Source organism: Lathyrus oleraceus, chromosome 6, assembly GCF_024323335.1.
Source record: "Lathyrus oleraceus cultivar Zhongwan6 chromosome 6, CAAS_Psat_ZW6_1.0, whole genome shotgun sequence".
Classification (NCBI taxonomy): Eukaryota; Viridiplantae; Streptophyta; class Magnoliopsida; order Fabales; family Fabaceae; genus Lathyrus; species Lathyrus oleraceus.
In genome coordinates, this window is record NC_066584.1 from 362,026,848 (window position 1) to 362,048,941 (window position 22,094).

Sequence of the window (22,094 nt, forward strand, 5' to 3'; positions counted from 1 at the left end):
CGGTGGCGGCTCTGTTGTTCTTGTTTTCCCGCCGGTTTTTCGCGCGATGCGACAGCTGGCGACTCTGCATATTTTCACATCTCCTCTATCCATTATCTCTCGAATGAGGTGATAACGCCTAAGTATATGTTTGGATTGTTGGTGAGATCTAGGCTCCTTAGCTTGTGCGATGGCACCATTGTTATCACAATAGAGACCAATGGGATCCATAATGCTAGGAACTATGCCAAGTTCACTAATGAACTTTTTGATCCAAACAGCTTCCTTTGCTGCACTTGAGGCAGCAATATACTCGGACTCGGTTGTAGAATCAGCAACTGTGTCTTGCTTTGAACTTTTCCAGCTCACAGCGCCACCGTTTAAGCAAAATACATAACCAGATTGCGATCTAAATTTATCCTTATCTATCTGGAAACTAGCATCAGTGTATCCAATTACAGCCAGTTCTTCCTGACCTCCATATATCAAGAATGAGTCCTTAGTTCTTCTCAAATACTTAAGGATATTCTTGACAGCTACCCAATGAGCATCACCAGGATCAAATTGGTACCTACTCGTTGCACTTAAAGCATACGAGACATCTGATCAAGTACATAACATGGCATACATGATAGATCCTATTGTAGATGCATATGGAATCTTATTCATGTGATCCCTTTCTTCCTTAGTTGAAGAGGATTGTGTTTTTGATAGACACAGGTCATGTTGCATAGGTATGAATCCTTTCTTGGAATCATGCATATTAAAGCGTCTCCGCACTTTGTCTATGTACGTAATCTGACTTAGGCCAAGCAGTTTTTGTGATCTATCTCTATAGATTCTAATTCCTAATATATAGGCTGCTTCACCTAGGTCCTTCATAGAAAAGCATTTCCCCAACCAAGACTTTACTTGTTGTAGGGTAGGGACGTCGTTTCCAATGAGTAATATGTCATCTACATATAATACCAGGAAAACGATCATGCTCCCACTAACCTTCTTGTAGACACAAGGCTCATCTTCGTTCTTGATGAATCCATATTGTTTTACTGTTTCATCAAAACGAAGGTTCCAGCTTCTGGAAGCTTGCTTCAATCCATAGATTGATCTTTGTAACTTGCATATATTTTAGGCTTCTTCTGGTATGTCAAATCCTTCAGGTTGTGTCATGTACACATCCTCAAGAAGATTCCCATTAAGGAAAGTAATTTTGACATCCGTCTGCCATATTTCATAATCATGATATGCAGCAATAGCAAGTAAAATCCGAACAGATTTAAGCATTGCAACTGGTGAAAAAGTTTCATCATAGTCAACCCTATGAATTTGTTTATATCCTTTTGCAACCAGTCATGCCTTATAGGTATGTACCTTACCATCCATGTCAGTCTTCTTTTTGAAGACCTACTTGCATCCTATAGGGTTAACTCCTACAGGAGGCTCTACCAAGGTCCAAACTTGGTTTGTGTACATGGAATCCATTTCAGATTTCATGGCTTCTAGCCACTTCTCAGACTCGGGACCAGTTATGGCCTCTTGGTAGGTCACAGGCTCATCTTGATCCATGAGTAATACATCACCTTGATCAGTTATGAGATATCCATATCTCTCAGGTTGGTGACGTATCCTGCTTGACCTACGCTAGTCTTGTTCTACTTGAGCAGGTTGCTCTTCCACAACTACTTGTGTTTCCTGCTATAATTCCTCCATAGATGTATCGATGCTTTCTGTTTCTTGAATTTCTTCAAGCTCTACATTCCTCCCACTGATTCCTTTGGAAATAAAATCCTTTTCTAGGAAAACTCCAGTTCGAGCGACAAACACTTTGCCCTCGGAAGGATTGTAGAAGTAACAACCCTCTTGTTTCTTTAGGATACCCCACAAATAAGCATTTGTCATATTTGGGCTCAAGCTTAGTTAAAATTTGTCGTTTCACATAAACTTCGCAACCCCAAATCTTCATGTAAGACATATGTGGTTTCTTACCACTCCATATCTCATATGATGTCTTCTCAACCTTTTTGGATGGAACACGGTTAAGTGTGTAAGCTGTTGTCAATAGTGCATGTCCCCAAAAGGATTTTGGAAGATCGGCGTGACTCATCATGGATCGGACCATGTCTAACAGGGTTCGATTTCTTCTCTCAGATACACCATTCCATTGGGGTGTTCCAGGAGGAGTAAGTTGGGATAGGATCCCACACTCTTTGAGATGGTCATCAAACTCTAGGCTTAAATATTCACCACCTCGATCTGATCGAAGAGTTTTAATATTCTTACCTAGTTGGTTTTGTACTTCATTCTTGAATTCCTTGAACTTTTAAAGGGACTCTGATTTGTGTTTCATTAAATACACATAACCATATCTACTGAAATCATTAGTAAATGTGATGAAGTACTGAAAACCTCCTCTGGCTGGTATGTTCAATGGTCCACATACATCAGTATGTATGAGGGCTAAAAGATCATTAGCTCTTTCACCTTTTCCTATGAATGGAGACTTTGTCATCTTTCCAATTAAACAAGATCTACATGTCTCATATGATTCATAATCAAAAGAGTCAAAGAGTCCATCTTTATGGAGTTTGGAAATGCGTTTCTCATTTATGTGGCCTAATCGACAATGCCAAAGGTAAGTTGGATTTAACTCATTAGGTTTCATCCTTTTAGTATTAATGTTATAAATAGGCATTTCAAGATCAAGGATATATAGTCCATTGTTCATTTGTGCAATAGCATAGAATATATCATTCAAATAAATTGAGCAACAATTGTTCTTTATTATAAATGAAAAACCAAACTTGTCTAAACAAGAAACGGGAATAATATTCCTGCTAATTGCAAGTACATAAAAACAGTTCTCTAACTGAATTATTAAACCACTAGGTAAAGTCAATACATAAGTTCCTACGGCTAAAGCAGCAACCTTTGCTCCATTGCCAACTCGTAGGTCAACTTCACCTTTTGCCAAATCTCTACTCCTTTTTAGCCCCTGCACATTGGTACAAATGTGAGAACCACATCCAGTATCTAATACCCATGATGCAGAAGTAGATAAATTAATTTCAATAACAAAAATACCTGAAGTTGAAGTCTCTACTCCATTCTTCTTATCTTCCAGGTACTTTGGGCAGTTTCTCTTCCAGTGTCCGGTCTTACCGCAATGGAAGCAGGTGCCTTCCTTTGTTATGCCTCCACTAGGCTTCAAAGCAGCAACAGTGGGTCTGGGTTTGGCAACTTCCTTTCCTTTCCCTTTATCACCCTGCTTGGTGGGTCTTTTGTTTTGTCTTTTTCCATTTCCGATCATCAGAATGGACTTCCCTTTTGACTTCAGATTCTGCTCAGCAGTTCTTAACATGGCTAGCAGTTCAGGAAGAGATTTGTCCATATCATTCATATTGAAATTTAGGACAAATTGACTGAATCTATCTGGCAACGATTGCAAGATCAAATCAATCGCAAGTTCCTTTCCGAGGGGAAAACCCAACCTCTCAAGGTTCTCCACATACCCAATCATCTTGAACACATAGGGACCTACAGGGGCTCCCTCAGCTAACTTGCCTTGAAAAAGGACTTTTGAAACTTCAAACCTTTCATTCCTTGTTTGCTCTTGATAGAGCATCTTCAGCTGTTCGATCATATCAAACACTGCCATGTTCTCATGTTGCTTTTGCAACTTTGAGTTCATGGTAGCTAGCATGAGACAAGCAGTTTCATTGGCATCATCGACATGCTTCTTATAAGCATTTCTTTCTGCCTTAGGTGCAGAACTAGGAGGTTCCTCTTCAGGAACAGGTTTCTCCAAGACATACAGCTTTCTATCATATTTGAGGATAACCCTCAGATTTCGGTGCCAATCCAGAAAATTTGTCCCAGACAATTTTTCCTTGTCAAGGATTGATCGCAAAATGTTGTTAGAGGTGTTTGTTGTCATGGTAACCTACATGAAAATAAATAAAATATAAGTATCAATAACATATTTAATTAGGCCTTTAATTAAATATGCTCCCACTATTTTACTCAAAACAAATGACCCTCACCATTTGATTCGGAAAATCCCGTTGGAAGATTTTCTAGTGGGTCGAGATCCACATTTCACTTTGTTTTAAGTCCGCGTAGGCGGATTACACAAAACTAGGTTATTTAGGTAGGAACTCCTTCCAATTGTATCTAATACAACTCTCGAATATTTTAGTTGGGTGAATAACTCCTTATTCCAATCCATCACATGGATCATTTCCAACTCTTGCTTCTAAACATATATAATCTTATTATAATTTGTTTAGTTAAGTTTGACCCATTGTTTTAGCAATTGGATATTACAATTATCCCATCGCACCTTACTAATATAGAACATGCACCTCGCGTAGGCGAAACCGACATTATTCGATACTAGTCTTGATGAGTGCTAAAACTTGGAAAGCATAAACTTAATATTTAATTTGAGGGAATTTGCAATTATTTTGATCTCACCAGCTTATTTATCATATAAATCGTCTCTCACATGCATCAACATACATAATGAAACAGTTGTGGCCCCTAGCGCAATTGTTCTCCCAAGCCAATGAGAGAACCTAAGCTAACCTAATAACGATCTAAGCTTCTCCAGGCAAGATCTTCAAGGTTGTCCTCCTTTGATATTGAATTCTTCTCTTTCTTCATAACATTACATTACATAAAAGAAACTCGTTTTACATACGAGGGACTGAGATGAGAAAAGAAGTTACATTAAGAGATTAAAAGAGAGGCACGTCACGCAGGTCGTATTTTAAAAACCCAAAACAAAATAAAGGAAAACAAATGTCATAACCGATCACCACAAGACAATAATAATAAACACATTATTATTATTAATTTTAATTCTTTTAATTAATTAAAACCAAATTAAATTTCGGCAACCAATCACACTACGCAGAGTTAGTCGGGGGTCCGCTGCCCGGTCAGCAGGAACGGGGGTTCCGCTGCCCGGTCAACCGAAAATTTTAATGAACAATTCATTTGAAATCGACGTCGTTTTTCGCATCAACACTTGATACTTTAAGGCACAACTCTTGTGCAGTCACAACCCTTGTGCCGTCATTAACCCTAATGCACCAATTTCAGACCGTCAAACACATCTCGATTGTTGATTCAGTATGATTGATCAACACGTCATTGCTTCACCATACTAATGTCGGATCAAGAAGCAAACGACCATTGATCGCTCAAAGGAAAACAATCATTAAGTGTTTGAATGAACGAAACAGAAACAATATATCATATATACCGTATTTTGCATCAGGATTACTTATATCATATATATAACTTGGTCGATCTCAATTGCATAACCTATGGACGATCGATGTATCGTTGCTTCACCATACTAATGTCGGATAGAAGCGTAGTCATCATCAATCATCCAAATCATACACACATGATGCCAAATTTAATTACTCGTTTATTCTTTGATTCATTCTTTCTTTTAATCGTATTAATACAAAAAATACAGAAAATAAATAGCTATCAGATACATGGTTTCGTAAGTGGCTCTGATACCACTAAAAAGGAGAAGGGCGATGCAAAACGCAACCGAATTAAAAATTTCTCCTTTAGTGATCCTTACGAATGGGCATGATCAGTGATAGAATTGTTACCTCTTATGGTGATTGTAACCTTTGATGCAGATCTACGGAGCGATCACGAACATTGAACGATGACAATGCCTCTACTCAGTCCACAAGAACGAATTCCTTTAATCTCAGTGCTAACTGCTACGAATGAAGGCTTTGAGTGAGAGAGAGAGAGAGAGAGAGAAGCGAAATTGCAACTGCACAAATGCTTCTACACAAGGGTTCTATTTATAGAACCACTTGTGTGGGCTGTGTCGCGGCGGGATTTTTCACGAGATTAAGTATTGATTGAACTTAACCCGTTTGAAAAATATTTTAAATGCAAGAGTCGCCACCGTCTTTTATTTTATCCAAAAAGAGGAAGGGAAAAATAACGATAAATCCCTTTAGAGTTACGGGTTCGGGGGTTGGTTATGCAAAGGGAAGGTATTAGCACCCTCTACATCTGTGGTACTCCACAGGAACCTTTTTGCTTATGTTTATGTGAATGCTTTGATTTTTTCACTTTGATCGTTTGATTGGGGAGATGAGAAAAGAACTTGATTTTATTGCTTTTGGACTCGATAAAGTCGTAGACTTCATGCCTACGTATCTCCAAGGCGCAATGGAGAAATCAGAATCCACGTAGTTCTCCCAAAAGAAAAGGGGAAAGTCTGTTTTGTTGATTTTAGATTGACGTGTCTTGCCATCTCTTGCTCGACCTAGGCGGGAGGCTTCGAGACTGACACGTCCTTTTGAAAATGTTTTTAAACTGAAAAGCCAAAGCTGGCAAAGGATTTGAATGAGCCTAAACCCTGAAACAATAAATAAATGGGCTCATTATAAGGAAGCCCAAGAGTAAGCTTGTGAGTGTGTGAAAAGGGTTTCTTAAACGGCGACCGTTGGAATCGCATCGGGTTTCTCTTTTTTGGATTTTTCGATTTTTTAACATAAAACGTGAACAATACGATTAAACACACAATACAGAACATAAAAAATGCGAGAAAGTAAATTATTACAACACAGTTAGCTATGAATAGTTAGTATTACGAATAGTTAGTGGAGTTAATCGAGCTGAAACTTATGTGAAGAGGATGAACTTCTGATTGTCCAAATGATCGACCGAAAGCTGGAAACCGTCACCGACGCAGTGCTGGCTGCCTTCGTGAGTACCTGACTTCAACGTTGCTTTTGATCGGTGAAACGACGCCGAAATGAAATGAACCTTGGATATTTGTGACCTGGACTCAACGAACTTCAAAGATATGAAATCGGTTTTTGTGTTTCGGTGAATAATCGAGACGATTTTGGGTTACCGAAAATGAAGAACAAGTGAAATACGGTAATGCTTTTGGAAAAATATTTCTTTTCAATTCTCTGTTTCTCTCACCACACGTTTTTCCTTACTGATCCACCCTTTTTTTTTTCTTTTTTTCTTACTAACCACATCTATATATATATATTTAGATTACTTAAACAATAAGAAACCTAAAAAATATCTAACATAAATTAATAATATATATTTAGATTACTTAAACAATAAGAAACCTAAAAAATATCTAACATAAATTAATAATATATATTTAGATTACTTAAACAATAAGAAACCTAAAAAATATCTAACATAAATTAATAATATATATTTAGATTACTTAAACAATAAGAAACCTAAAAAATATCTAACATAAATTAATAATATAATTTATATATTATATAATAATAATAATAAACTAATATAATATTAATCCTAATTAAATATACTAATTAACAACTAAACACAATTAATATTAAGCACAAATAATATTAAACGGCACACGATTAAAATACGATAAAATCGAGCGACACGAACGCGATAAAAACGATGACAATTTGTACAGCAAAACAGACAAATTGATAAAACCAATAAACCAGTAAACCGGTAAACCAGTAAAATCAACAACACGACTCAAATAGACTCGATTAAATCACACGGCACAACACGTAATTAAATAAACAACCCTAGGCAATAATAAAATCAACACGACATCACGAAAACGCTGACAAACACAATCACAAATAATCGGACAATACGAAAACTCTAATATATTCGAAATACAGTCAAAATACCGACAAACAAACAATTAAATAGATAAAAACGCACAAAACCTAATCGAAGCGATGCCACGCACAACAGAGATAAGCGAGATAAATACGAGGCAACGATATCGGCCAGGTTTTGCTAAAACAACGAAATACAACACGGTAAGCAACGAAAACACACAAAACCTAATCAAACCAGTTGTCACGCGAAGTTTAAGAAATTGAGATGAATACGAGACAACGAGATTAATCAAGATGTGGTCAACAAAGCCAAAGTCAAATTTTGGGGTGCGACAGATGCCCCTATTTAATTAACTTAGGCCAGATAGCCGGAGGCTATCGAATGGCGTAAGGTAATTAAATATGACAAACGCCACAAAATTTGACCGCAAATGCATGTATGCATGATGCAAAAGACAGACAGACACAGAGACACAGGAGTGCAAACTCTACTGGGGAAGGACATACACCGACTCAATGCATGAAGGTAAACACTGAGAATACTCAGCTGGGGAAGATTCACTACCTATTCATAGATGGAAAATAGGAGGAAAAGAGATATCGACTCAATGTTGACGATACATCACTATCTCATAGATGAAAGTGGGAAAAGATCAATATAACAAGAGTACTGATGTGACAGTACATTACCAACTCAAAGATGGAGGTAACAGAAAAGATGAATACCAACTCGAGGATGAAGGTATAACAAGGGCATAATAAGAATCGAACTGCGTTAACTCATGGTTGACAGCTCACTACCCATTCATCGATGAGGTAAACAGGACATGCCAACTCAAAGTTGAAGGCAAGCTTCAAAAGATTGATAATAACACTGCTAGGGAAATCAAATTCCAACTCATTAATGATGGTGTAGATGAAGAATCAGATCTAAGGATCATTGTGCAGACTTACAGTTGAATGCACACTACCAACTCATTGATGAGGTAGACAGAGAAATGCCGACTCAAAGTTGAAGGCAACCACCGATTCATTGACAAAGGTGTTTAAAAGAATTTAGAACATATTCTCCTGGAGATGTTTATCATTACTGACTCAAAGATGACGGTGGAAGGACAAAATGTACCTAACTCATAGATGAAGGTACTCCATCAACTCAAAGACGAAGATGGAATCAGAAGTTATCTGTGCAGACTCAAAGATGAAAGCACACTATCAGTTCAACAAGGATCAAATATACCCTACTCATAGATGAAGGTACTCCATCAACTCAAAGACGAAGATGGAATCACAGGAAAATGTGCGAACTCAAAGATGAATGCATACTACCAGCTCATAGATGAGGGCTCACTATGTACCTAAATCATAGATGAAGGTACTCCATCAACTCAAAGACGGAGATGGAAACATAAGAAAATTGTGCTGACTCAAAGACGAAAGCACGTTACCAGCTCAAAGATGAAGGTAACAGGATAAAGTGTACCTAACTCATAGATGAAGGCATTCCATCAACTCAAAGACGAAGATGGAATCAAAAGAAACCTGTGCAAGCTCAAAGATGAATGCACACTACCAGCTCATAGATGACGGTACTTCACCAACTCAAAGACGAAGGTGGAATCAAAAGAAATCTTGCTAACTCAAAGACGAAAGCACGCTACCAGCTCAAAGTTGCAGGTAGAACCATGGAACTTTCTGTGAGGATGTTATCAACTCATAGATGGAGATAGTAATTAATTTATCCGAGGGATAACAAAGGTTACCACTCATGGATGTAGGTAACTCAAGTTTTTAACGGGTACCAACTCAAAGATGAAGGCATAAAGGACTTGGACACAATATCTGTCATGTCTGTTTTACTGAATGAGAGTCACAAAGACTATATTGTTGCCTTCTTTTACTGGCAATTTCTGAGCTTTATCTGGAGACACGAGGTTCAAACTAGGATAGAACTAGAATGAAACGGTCAAACAAGACTTCAACTGAAGAGGAATGAACTCATCAGGATTTACAACTGAAACAACCATCTTCCACGAGGCATAGATCTCTGTGGGGAACATGACCAATAAAAGGTATTTTGCTGCTTATGAGGATACTCTATATGGAGAGATTGACTCAACCCACAATATAAACAAGAAACAATGTGCATATGAATGCAAGCATGATATGTCATAGATATGCGTGAATATTTAGTAATGAATGCATGATGGACAGACAAAACTAGGAATAACTAAAAATGTTAACAGCTGCATAAGGACTTGCTGGAGATTTGCACTGAGACTCGCTGGGGAGTAGTACAAAGACTTGCTGGGGAATTGGTACAAGAGCACCATATCCAGGTTTCTTTAAAAGTCTGTCTCTGCTGAGGATTCCGTAGAAGAATGGAGATGCCTTCTACTTCAAAAATGCAGGAGATTCCCTGTGGTTCTTGAATTTGTGAGGTATATGAGGATTGGACCTTTCTGAGGACTCCGCTGGGGATACAAGGTGTTATCCTCTGGAAATAAGATGATATTGTAAGAGAAGTCCTGCAATTCTTGAATTTGCTGATAATGCAGAAGAGATTATTCTTCTGGAAGACTCCACTGGGGATAAAGTCCGCTGGGGATAGGTGGTATCTTTCCAGGGAATAAGAATATAGGGGAAATCTATCCTTGATTTTTTTGCTTTAATTATCATGGAGACTTTCTGTATCTGAAGACTCTGCAGGGGATTATGGTGTCTGATATCTGGTTACGAGATCTTTCCTCTAGGAGACTCTGCCGGGGAACAGTGATGTCTGACCTTTGAATATAAATGAGAATTCAGGAGAAATCCTGCAATTCTTGAATTTGCTTAAAATGCATAACACACTCTTCTTTTACTACAAAACATTACTGAGGAGGAGACATATCCTTCTATTGAATGGACAGAGAACAAACAGGAGATTCCCTGTAGTTTATGAATATCAACTTTCTTCACTCGCTGAGGGATGGAGACCTCTGTATTACTCCTGCTCAGGGAAATCAAATCTTCCTTCTCATCCTCTGCTGGGGACATTGCTGATCCCTCCTTAATAAATTACTGGGGAAATACCTGTAGTAATCCCATAGGCCAAATCTGTAACTTAAAACCTGGATCAAAGTCTTCATGATCAATTAACCGGGGAGTCTTCATGCCCCAAGTGAAGGGAACAATCTTCTTGAAATATTTCTTGCATGATCTCTTGAGGAAAACTAGGAAGCAAAACTGGGGATATCCAGAATCACAACCTCTGCTGGAGAAATATTACTGCCAAGACACCTGTGGAGATCTTTTCATCATATACATATGAGGATAGTAACATGAACATGTCTAGTTGGAATCACATGATTTTAGAATTACTGGGACCGCATGTCTCAATCCTTTTATTGATGTCCACAAATCAAAGTAAATAATCTTTATAGTTTTCAAAAACTGTTTTTAATTCAAAACTTTTGTTTCAAAACATATCTGTCAAAGTAAAAGAACTTTCGTAAATTGAAATGAAAATTAAGAGTGCCAAGAAATATAGAAAGGCTCAAATTGATTTGATAGGATGGTAATCAGCCAACAACATGATTCCATATATCTTTACAAATTGGAAAATGGTAATTTCGTGGAAAAAGGGTACGTTGAACTACAATGACATCATTCTCTCTTCCACTTTTGAAACCTGTATTGCAGCCTTAAGAAAGTTGGAGAACTATTGAAAATATTCTGATACTTCAATGATCTTGTCTCCGTTATGCAGTTACTTGCCTGAAATCCCTAACTTTTGCCTAGATTGCCCTTTCGGGTTTTCAATCTACCGGGATAATATTTTCTTTGTTTTTTATGTCTCTAATTTTTGCCTGGACCGCCCTTTCAGGTTTTCAGTCCACCGAGACGCTCATTTTTGCCTAAGCCGCCCTTTCGGGTTTTCAACTTAGCGAGCTGTTCTTTTCATTTTTTAGGCGAAGTATTTCTTGACTGCATCTGTATTCACGGGACGTGGAAGCTCTTCACCATCCATGTTTGTAAGAATTAAAGCACCGCCTGAGAAGGCTTTCTTGACAACATAGGGTCCTTCATAGTTAGGAGTCCACTTGCCCCTAGAATCATTGTGAAATAGTATCATCTTCTTGAGTACAAGGTCACCCTCTTTGAATTCTCTCGGCTTAACCTTCCTATCAAATGCCTGCTTCATTCTCTTTTGATATAACTGTCCATGGCACAAGGCAGTCATTCTTTTTTCTTCAATCAAATTCAACTGATCGTATCTGCTTTGACACCATTCAGCCTCTGACAACTGAGTTTCCATTAGTATCCTCATTGATGGAATTTCAACCTCTATCGGTAACACGGCTTCCATACCGTATACAAGTGAAAATGGGGTTGCCCCAGTTGAAGTACGGACTGATGTTCTATATCCGTGTAGTGCAAAAGGCAGCATTTCATGCCAATCTTTGTAGGTAACAACCATCTTTTGAATGATCTTCTCGATATTCTTATTTGCAGCTTCAACTGCCCCGTTCATCTTGGGACGGTAAGGAGAAGAGTTGTGATGCTCGATCTTGAAACTTTCACATAATTCATCCATCATTTTGTTGTTCAGATTGGAGCCATTGTCAGTGATGATCTTGTTTGGAATGCCATATCGGCAAATGAGATTATTTTTGATGAATCTGACCACCACTTGCTTTGTCACCTTTGCATACGAAGCTGCTTCCACCCATTTGGTGAAGTAATCAATTGCCACGAGAATGAAACGGTGTCCGTTGGAAGCTTTGGGTTCAATCATACCGATCATGTCAATGCCCCACATTGAGAATGGCCAAGGAGCAGAAATCACATTCAAAAAGGTTGGTGGTACATGAACCTTATCAGCGTAGATCTGACATTTGTGACACTTCTTTACAAATTTGTAGCAATCTGATTCCATGGTCAACCAGTAGTAACCAGCTCTCAACATCTTTCTTGACATAGAGTGGCCATTTGCATGAGTACCAAAGGACCCTTCGTGAACTTCTTTCATCAACATTTCTGCTTCCTTTTTGTCAACACATCTGAGTAAGACCATGTCATAATTCCTCTTATAGAGCACATTCTGATTAAGGAAGAAACTGCCTGACAATCTTCTCAAAGTCTTTTTATCTTTTTCTGTTGCTCCAAGAGGATACTCCTGAGTCTGAAGGAAATGCTTGATATCGTGGTACCATGGTTTATCATCAAAACTGGCCTCAGCTGTAAACACATGTGCTGGTCTATCAAGTCGCTTGATCACAATTCTGGGTACTTCGTTTGGAAAACCCACTTGATACATTGAAGACAACGTAGCTAGAGCATCCGCCATATGATTCTCATCCCGAGGAATGTGATGCAATTCAACCTTGGTGAAGAAAGTCAACAATCTTCTTGCATAGTCTTTGTATGGGATCAAGCCAGGGTGGCGTGTTTCCCATTCTCCTTTGATCTGATTGATAACTAACGCTGAGTCACCATAAACAGTAAGATTTTTGATGCGGAGGTCAATGGCTTCTTCAAGACCCATGATACAGGCTTCATATTCAGCAATGTTGTTTGTACATTCAAAGCAAATTCTTGCCGTGAAAGGAATATGAGAACCTTCTGGAGTGATAATGACTGCACCTACTCCATGTCCATAAACGTTGGAAGCTCCATCAAATACTAAACCCCATTGAGAATCTGGTTCAGGCCCTTCTTCAGGAAGTGGCTCTTTACAATCTCTGGATTTTAGGAACATGACATCTTCATCAGGAAACTCATCCTCATTATCATCGTGATCTTCAACGGGTTGGTGAGCAAGGTACTCAGCCAACACACTGCTCTTGATAGCTTTCTGGGTATGATACTCAATGTCGTATTCTGATAACAGCATCTGCCATCTTGCAATCTTACCAGTGAGTGCAGGCTTCTCAAAAATGTACTTGATTGGATCCATTTTGGATATCAACCAAGTGGTGTGACTTAACATATACTGCCTCAATCTCTTAGCAGCCCAAGCCAATGCACAACATGTCTTCTCGAGTAAGGAGTATCGTGATTCACAGTCAGTAAATTTCTTGCTTAAGTAGTAAATGGCATGCTCTTTCTTTCCAGTTTCGTCTTGTTGACCCAGAATACAGCCCATAGAATTCTCAAGCACTGTCAAATACATAACCAACGGTCTTCCAGCAACAGGTGGTAACAAGATAGGAGGCTCCATGAGGTACTCTTTGATACTGTCAAATGCTTTCTGACAATCCTCTGTCCAAACACAATTCTGACTCTTTCTCAGCAATTTGAAGATAGGTTCACAAGTGGCAGTCATGTGAGAAATAAACCGGGATATGTAATTCAATCGTCCTAGAAAACCTCTCACTTGCCTTTCTGTTTTTGGTGCGGGCATCTCTTGGATAGCTTTTACTTTATCTGGATCAACTTCAATGCCTTTTTGGCTGACAATGAAGCCCAAGAGTTTACCTGACCTGACGCCAAATGTGCATTTGTTCGGATTGAGGCGAAGACGGAACTTCCTCAATCGTTGAAACAGCTTCAATAGATCCACTAAGTGACCTTCTTCTGAACGAGACTTCGCGATCATGTCATCCACATAAACCTCAATCTCTTTGTGCATCATGTCGTGAAAGAGCGTTGTCATGGCTCGCTGGTAAGTAGCACCTGCGTTCTTCAACCCAAACGGCATCACTTGATAACAGAATGTTCCCCATGGTGTTATGAATGTAGTTTTTTCCATGTCTTCGGGAGCCATTTTGATCTGGTTATACCCGGAGAATCCGTCCATGAAGGAGAATATGTCAAACTTTGTTGTATTGTCTACCAACATGTCAATGTGAGGCAGGGGGAATCATCCTTTGGGCTTGCTCTATTTAAGTCACGATAGTCGACACACATTCGTACCTTCCCGTCCTTCTTAGGAACTGGCACAATATTTGCTATCCACTCTGGATACACTGAAGTGGCAAGAAAACCAGCATCTATTTGCTTCAGAACTTCTTCTTTAATTTTGACGGCCATATCTGGATGTGTTCTTCTTAATTTCTGTTTGACCGGTGGACATTCTGGCTTCAAAGGTAGCTTGTGCTCTACGATGTCAGTGTCGAGACCAGGCATATCTTGATAAGACCAAGCAAACACATCTACATACTCTTTCAACAGGCTGATCAATTGCTCCTTGACCTGTGGGGATAACAATGCTCCAATTTTGACTTCTTTCACATTTTCTTCCGAACCCAAGTTGACTGTTTCCAAAGGCTCCTTGTATGGCTGAATAGTGTCTTCTTCATTTTCAACTGGCGGGCGACCTCTTCTGGAATCTCATCCCACTCTTCCTCTTCAGCTTCGAATACAGAATGTTCAAAGTTGGGAGAGGGCATGATGTCATTGTGTTCAACGGGTTTAAGTAACCTGTACAAACAATTGTTTTTAGAGGACTGACCATGACATGCAAAAATGTGTTCTTTTTAAGGTTTTTTTTTTGTGTTACCATTTTCCGAAAAAGCTGAAAAGATAAAAGGACACAAGTGTATAGGAACACAAAAGATCTTTTTCATGGATAGTACGTTTTTGACAAAAGTGCCCATTTTACAAAATTAATGCTTCGCGCTTTGGGCTAAAGCGGAAGATTTTTGAAAACTGAAAAGCTTAATTACTTTGATATGTGGACACAATGTGGGATGTCAACTGCGGTCCAGTTCTTCATAACTACTCCTGGTGTCACAAATCTGGGGCCTTCGTCTTCTGTCTTTCCCTCAAAAGTATCCTCCTCAACTGCTACCATGTTGATAAACCCACCGCTGTGAAAGATATCTTTGAAAGGTCGCACCACTGAAGTCTGCACTTGTTTTCCATCAACAAAGCCTAATCCTGCATGGTTAACGTTTTCTGGCAACTCTATCACCTTGCCCCACATTTCTGTAGGACCTGTCTTGACAATCTGCTGGGCGTCTTTGAATGACGCGATTGAACCTTCACTTTTCTTGTAATCATCGATGGTCAGGGCCTGAAATGGAGTTTGAACAGCCGTTTCGTCTGCTTCTATCACACTAAACGATGAAAGGTGGCTAATCAGCATAGCCTGCTCCCCATTAACCGTCACTATTTGCCCATTCTTGAAAAATTTTAACTTCTGGTGTAACGTGGATGTAATGGCACCCGCCTCATGAATCCATGGGCGTCCGAGCAGACAGCTATAAGCTGGCACTATATCCATAACCTGGAAAGTGATCTGGAATACATGTGGTCCAATACCAATAGGCAAATCAACTTCTCCAATGACTGTTTTCTTGATCCATCGAACGCTTTCACAATAATTCCACTGTGCCGCATTTGCCCCCCTTTGTACTTTAGCTTCACCAAGGTAGACTTGGGCATGACATTCAGAGATGAACCGGTGTCAATTAGGATATTAGACAAAGAATCCCCTTGACAATTGGCTGAGATATGGAGAGCGAAGTTGTGATTCTTTCCTTCTTCTGGCAGTTCTTCATCACAAAAGCCTAAGCCATTGCACGAAGTGATGCTGCCTACAACATTGTTGAACTGCTCTGCTGTTATATCCTGTTCTACAAAGGCTTGATCAAGCACCTTCAGTAGTGCTTCTCTGTGGACAGCTGAATTCAATAATAAGGACAGGATCGAGATTTTTGACGGTGTCTGTAGCAACTGATCTACCACTTTGTAGTCACTGAGCTTGATAATTCTAAGTAGTTCATCTGTTTCTTTATCAAGGGTTGAATTGCTTGTTTGCCCTTCTGCTTCTCTTGTCACTGGTACCACGACTACTGGATCTTTCTCAACATTTCTACTTGGGATAACCGGCGGAGCGAACACGCGGCCACTGCGCGTCATTCGGCTATTTGCTGCGATATTGGTAACTGAGGCTAAGGTTTTAATCTCGACCTCTTTACCGTTCTCAATAATAGTTGCTGCATAGCGGTAGGGGACCGCTTTATCTGAAGTGTAAGGCATTGGGCCCGGAGGGCAAATCACCACTGGCTCCCTCGGATGATAAGCTATCTCTACTTTCTCTGGAATGTTGAAGCAAGGAATGATGACATTCACCTCTTGTTCTTGTGATTCTGGAGAACTCACTTGTCTAGAAATCTGAATCAAACCCTGATCAAGGACGCCTTGCAAATCATCTTGAATCTTTCTACAACCTCTTGAATTGACTGAACATGTACCACAGATCTGGTGGTCATGTTGGAATAGACCATGAGCACATAAAACAGAATGAATTTCAACCAAAGACCGCCGAATCTCCTCTATCTTCGTAACACGTTGTTCATTGAGACAAACTTCTATATTGTTCACTGATGAAGGACCATGACTTGGCATTGGATTGTCCTTCACATTGGGACCCATGTTCTTGAAGGTCAGGATACCTGCTCTTGTCAACTTCTGTACTTCCAACTTTAAAGCAAAACAGTTGTCTAAGTCATGACCTGGAGCATTCTGATGAAAGGGACAAGATACCTCTGGCTTGTACCACCAAGGTAGCACTTCTGGTACAAGAGGTCGTGGTCGTGGTTGCACAAGGTTTTTAGTGATCAAAGCTGGATACAATTCTGCATATGACATTGGAATTGGATCAAAATTGGTTCTTCTTTGCTGCTGTGGTGGACGTTGTTGTAACTGATGTTGATGTTGTTGAGGTTGATGTTGTTGCTGATACTGAGTATTCTGTTGGAAGCGGTTGGTACGCTGCTGAGGGTATTGGACTTGAACTGGAGCGGAAGTGATTACTGGAGTCACGGCTGCTATATGTTGGTGTTGGGAATGGTAAGGATAATTGATCCTTCTTGGATGATTATAGGACACAGCATTAGTTTCTTGTTCCTTCTTTTTCATAAAACCGCCGTACCTCTTTGCCCCGCTTGAAGATGAACTTCCTTCTCTGACTAGACGCCCTTCTCGAACTGCTTCCTCTAAACGGACTCCCATGTTTACCATGTCAGTAAAGTCTGTAGGAGCGCTTGCAATCATCCTCTCGTAATAAAAAGTATCAAGAGTCTTTAAGAACACTTTCGTCATCTCCTTTTCTTCCATAGGTGGAACAACCTGTGCTGCAATTTCGCGCCACCTTTGCGCGTATTCACGGAATGTCTCCTTTTCTCTTTGTTGCATGGACCTCAACTGATCTCGGTCTGGCACATTATCAAGGTTGTATTTGTAATGTTTGATAAAGGCCTCGCCTAAATCGTTGAAAGTCTTGATCTGAGAACTGTCTAATCCCATATACCAGCGTAAAGCTGCACCGGTAAGGCTGTCTTGAAAACAATGAATGAGCATCCTTTGGTCGTTGGTGTACATTGACATCTTTCGCACGTACATAACCAAATGGGTCTGTGGACAAGAACTTCCTTTGTACTTTTCAAATTCTGGTAGTTTAAATTTTGCTGGCATCCTTACGTCTGGAACCAAACACATATCATTTACATCTCTGCCAAACAGTTCTTTCCCACGAAGAGCTTTTATCTCTTTTTGTAATTCCGCAAACTGATCCTGGAATTCATCCATTCTATCATTGAGACCAGGATCCTCACTTGGGGTAGGGCCGTGATAGGCAGGTTCTCCTAGGTGAGTAGTATAGTGAACAACGGGAGGCACATTAGTGAAGACAGGAGCATTTGGTGGAACGAACTCTTGTTGATATCTATCTTGATTAAGATCCCTGGGTATTTCCCAAGGACGGGATGCTGTGATGGTAACAGAAGTGACTGAGCGTGGATTTCTGAAGCGATGACTGTAGTGATGGGTGCTGCTGTTGTCTGATTCTGAATTTGAGGTTGATTCTGTGCCGAAGTCTGTCCTGAATTATGAACTTGAGCCCTAGCCTGGGCTTCCTCTGCTTGTAGACGGGCGGTTAACATTTGGTTGCGCATCTCTGCTGCCTGTGCTTGCGCCTGGATCTGTGCATCTTGTGCTTCGGCAACCTGAGCTTGTGCTGTTTGAAGTTGAGCAGCTTGGGCTGCTTGGTTTGCTATCAATGTCTCGACCATAGCAGAAAGGCGGTCAACCTGAGCTTTCAATTCTCGGTTCTCGTTATCTGTTATCTCCATTCTTCTTTTGTAGTTGGCTCTTGTGTTGTAATTATGCGTCAGCTTGAAATGGATCTGCTGGCGGGAAGCAACTGTTAGAAGACTGGACCAAGACAGACAACCTGTATGCACGTGATGCATGGATATGCAAAATGAATGATTTTCCAAGGAACTCTAAGTGAAGGAAAAGATAGAATTGCAAACATTTTTGATAACAAAACAAAATTTTTCATTTTAAGCATTTTTATCAAAATATACAAAATTATCAACCCAAAATACAACCAAGAAAACCATTTAAGGACATGTGTCATCAGGACGAGCATAAACAAGTAGGAGTTGTCCTTCAAGTCTCTCAATTCTTTCTTCATAGGCCTTCTGCATAAAAGCTTTCTCCTTCACCAAACTGTCTACAAGACCTTTCCATGCACCTGAGGACTGTGGAATCTGGGAGTAATCTGTTGTGCCTGAGGAAAATAAATCCTCTTGCACCCTTGGACGTTTACCTGCACGATCTTCTCCACTCTGCTCCTTTAACTGTCTCTGAAGTTCTTCATTTTCCATTTCGAGCACCTGGGCCTTATCCTTCCAAGCGTCTCTCTCTTTCTTGACCCTCTCCAAGGTGGCTTGGAGTTCTTCTTTGTCATCTAGCGGAAGGTAGGGGGTCTTCAACGGAGCGGGTTTGATAGGATCATGATGTGGGTATGGCATTTTCAACTGTATAGCTCTGGCTCTGATCCACTGGAGGTACGGCTCATAGGAGGTACAATCTTTCTTACCCAATTCAAGTCTCCCTTTGCGACAAACACGATGCCAAGCTCTTACTACTCTCTCTTTCATGGTAGGGTCCTCCTCGTTATCCCTCAAGAAAATACCTTCTAAAAGAATGTTAGGAGGCTTGTCCTTCATAGGGTAACCGAGTTGTCTCCTAGCAAGTACTGGATTATAAGAAATGATTCCCTTTGTGCCCATGAGGGGCACATTGGGGAACTCCCCGCAACTATCAATGATCTTCACATCGTCTAAAACTCTACTATACCATGCAATATCTGACTGGGTAAGAGACATAATCCTCTGTGACCACTGAAGTCCTAACTTGCGATCCCAAAAGGTAGCTGACTTAGGAAGATGAGAGACAAACCATTTGTAGAGTAACGGTATACAGCAGACTATGGTTCCTCCTCCTTTCAAAGTACGGTAATGGATGGAATGATAGGTGTCTCCGAGCAAAGTTGGAACAGGATTACCACTTAGGAAGATGCGTATAGCATATGAATCCACAAAACCTTCAATATTAGGAAATAGTAACAAACCGTAGATCAACAAGGCGAATAGATGCTCCACAATAATATCACAACCTTGACTGGCAAAATAAGAAACCTTCCCCATTAAGAACTTGGCAGTGAAACCTGGAAGTCCTCCTTTGGTGGTGAAGTTATTCTTGAATTCTGACTTCTTCATGTACAACACTTTTGCAAGAGAACTGTGCTCGGGTAACTTTTCTGAACCAGAGAAAGGTACTGTATCAGCAACTGGGATGTGAAGCAACTGGGCATACTCTTCCAATGTAGGCATGAGTTGATAGTCTGGGAATGTGAAACAGTGATAGACTGGATCATAGAACTGTACTAATGTCTGCAATAACCCTTCTTCCATCCTAAGTGTCAATAAAGATATAAGTGCCCCATATCTGTCTCTGAAACCAATAGGATCTGCGATCGAAGAAACCAGTTTCTTTAGTTCATCTATCTTTGGATTGATGAGATTGTACTTTTTCACACTTCTCCGTCCAAAATCCATGTTTCCTGCAATATTTGCAATCCTCACTTTAAGTTCCTTGGAAAAAGGTTGAAATGATGGGAATGAATGCATGTCATGCATGAATGCAACAAACACAAACATGGTCAAACAATACAAGGCTCAAAGTTCATCACCAGCATGGAGTTTAGGACAAAGCCCCAAGATAAGTTCTAAGGTTCACCTGCCAAACGGGTTCTAAAAGTTCCCAAGGTTATGGATCCTTCTTCGAATAATACCGGGTTAAGCAATTGCTCGCTTTCCAATATTATTCTCAAAAGAATCTCGCTTGAGTGTGATATCACGTATCAACCAAACCAGACTTTTGGTCCGAAGTGGTCACCGCATCACATCCTAAGTAAGGCCAAGATGGGGTAAAGGTAAACTAAGGTCCTTGGCTTCACGGGCCCGTCGAAAGCAACAATGCCTCACAAATGACTTGTTTAGCACTATCACCCTCAAAGAGGCCTCCACCAAGCGGACAAAGGCTCAAGTCAACTCGGTAAGGATTGTCTCCTATCAAGTCAACCTGAATTATCATCCATCCTATCTCAAATGTGCCCCAAATCCGGGTATAGGATTTATCACAAGTATCCCCCAAAACCCAAAATAACAAACATTACAAACAATACAATTTAGCAAATATTCACAAAGCAAACATATAAACAAGCAAAGATAGGCTAAACCCTCAAATAAGTTTAAGCATCTATGTCCCCAGCAGAGTCGCCATTCTGTCGCGGCGGGATTTTTCACGAGATTAAGTATTGATTGAACTTAACCCGTTTGAAAAATATTTTAAATGCAAGAGTCGCCACCGTCTTTTATTTTATCCAAAAAGAGGAAGGGAAAAATAACGATAAATCCCTTTAGAGTTACGGGTTCGGGGGTTGGTTATGCAAAGGGAAGGTATTAGCACCCTCTACATCTGTGGTACTCCACAGGAACCTTTTTGCTTATGTTTATGTGAATGCTTTGCTTTTTTCACTTTGATCGTTTGATTGGGGAGATGAGAAAAGAACTTGATTTTATTGCTTTTGGACTCGATAAAGTCGTAGACTTCATGCCTACGTATCTCCAAGGCGCAATGGAGAAATCAGAATCCACGTAGTTCTCCCAAAAGAAAAGGGGAAAGTCTGTTTTGTTGATTTTAGATTGGCGTGTCTTGCCATCTCTTGCTCGACCTAGGCGGGAGGCTTCGAGACTGACACGTCCTTTTGAAAATGTTTTTAAACTGAAAAGCCAAAGCTGGCAAAGGATTTGAATGAGCCTAAACCCTGAAACAATAAATAAATGGGCTCATTATAAGGAAGCCCAAGAGTAAGCTTGTGAGTGTGTGAAAAGGGTTTCTTAAACGGCGACCGTTGGAATCGCATCGGGTTTCTCTTTTTGGATTTTTCGATTTTTTAACATAAAACGTGAACAATACGATTAAACACACAATACAGAACATAAAAAATGCGAGAAAGTAAATTATTACAACACAGTTAGCTATGAATAGTTAGTATTACGAATAGTTAGTGGAGTTAATCGAGCTGAAACTTGTGTGAAGAGGATGAACTTCTGATCATCCAAATGATCGACCGAAAGCTGGAAACCGTCACCGACGCAGTGCTGGCTGCCTTCGTGAGTACCTGACTTCAACGTCACTTTT

At 40.0% G+C, this 22,094-nt stretch overlaps 1 protein-coding gene across 1 annotated transcript; it reads right to left on the reverse strand.

The window, feature by feature from the left end:
- Positions 1 to 15,809: 15,809 nt before the first annotated feature.
- LOC127095643 (uncharacterized) lies at positions 15,810 to 17,735 on the reverse strand. Its single transcript, XM_051034306.1, has one exon. The coding sequence runs from the start codon at positions 17,733 to 17,735 to the stop codon at positions 15,810 to 15,812; it is 1,926 nt and encodes a 641-aa protein (XP_050890263.1).
- Between the last annotated feature and the right edge of the window lie 4,359 nt (positions 17,736 to 22,094).

Excerpts from the sequence above, each read along its gene's own strand:
- LOC127095643 (XM_051034306.1), bottom strand. The coding sequence starts at position 17,735 with ATGCAACAAAGAGAAAAGGAGACATTCCGTGAATACGCGCAAAGGTGG.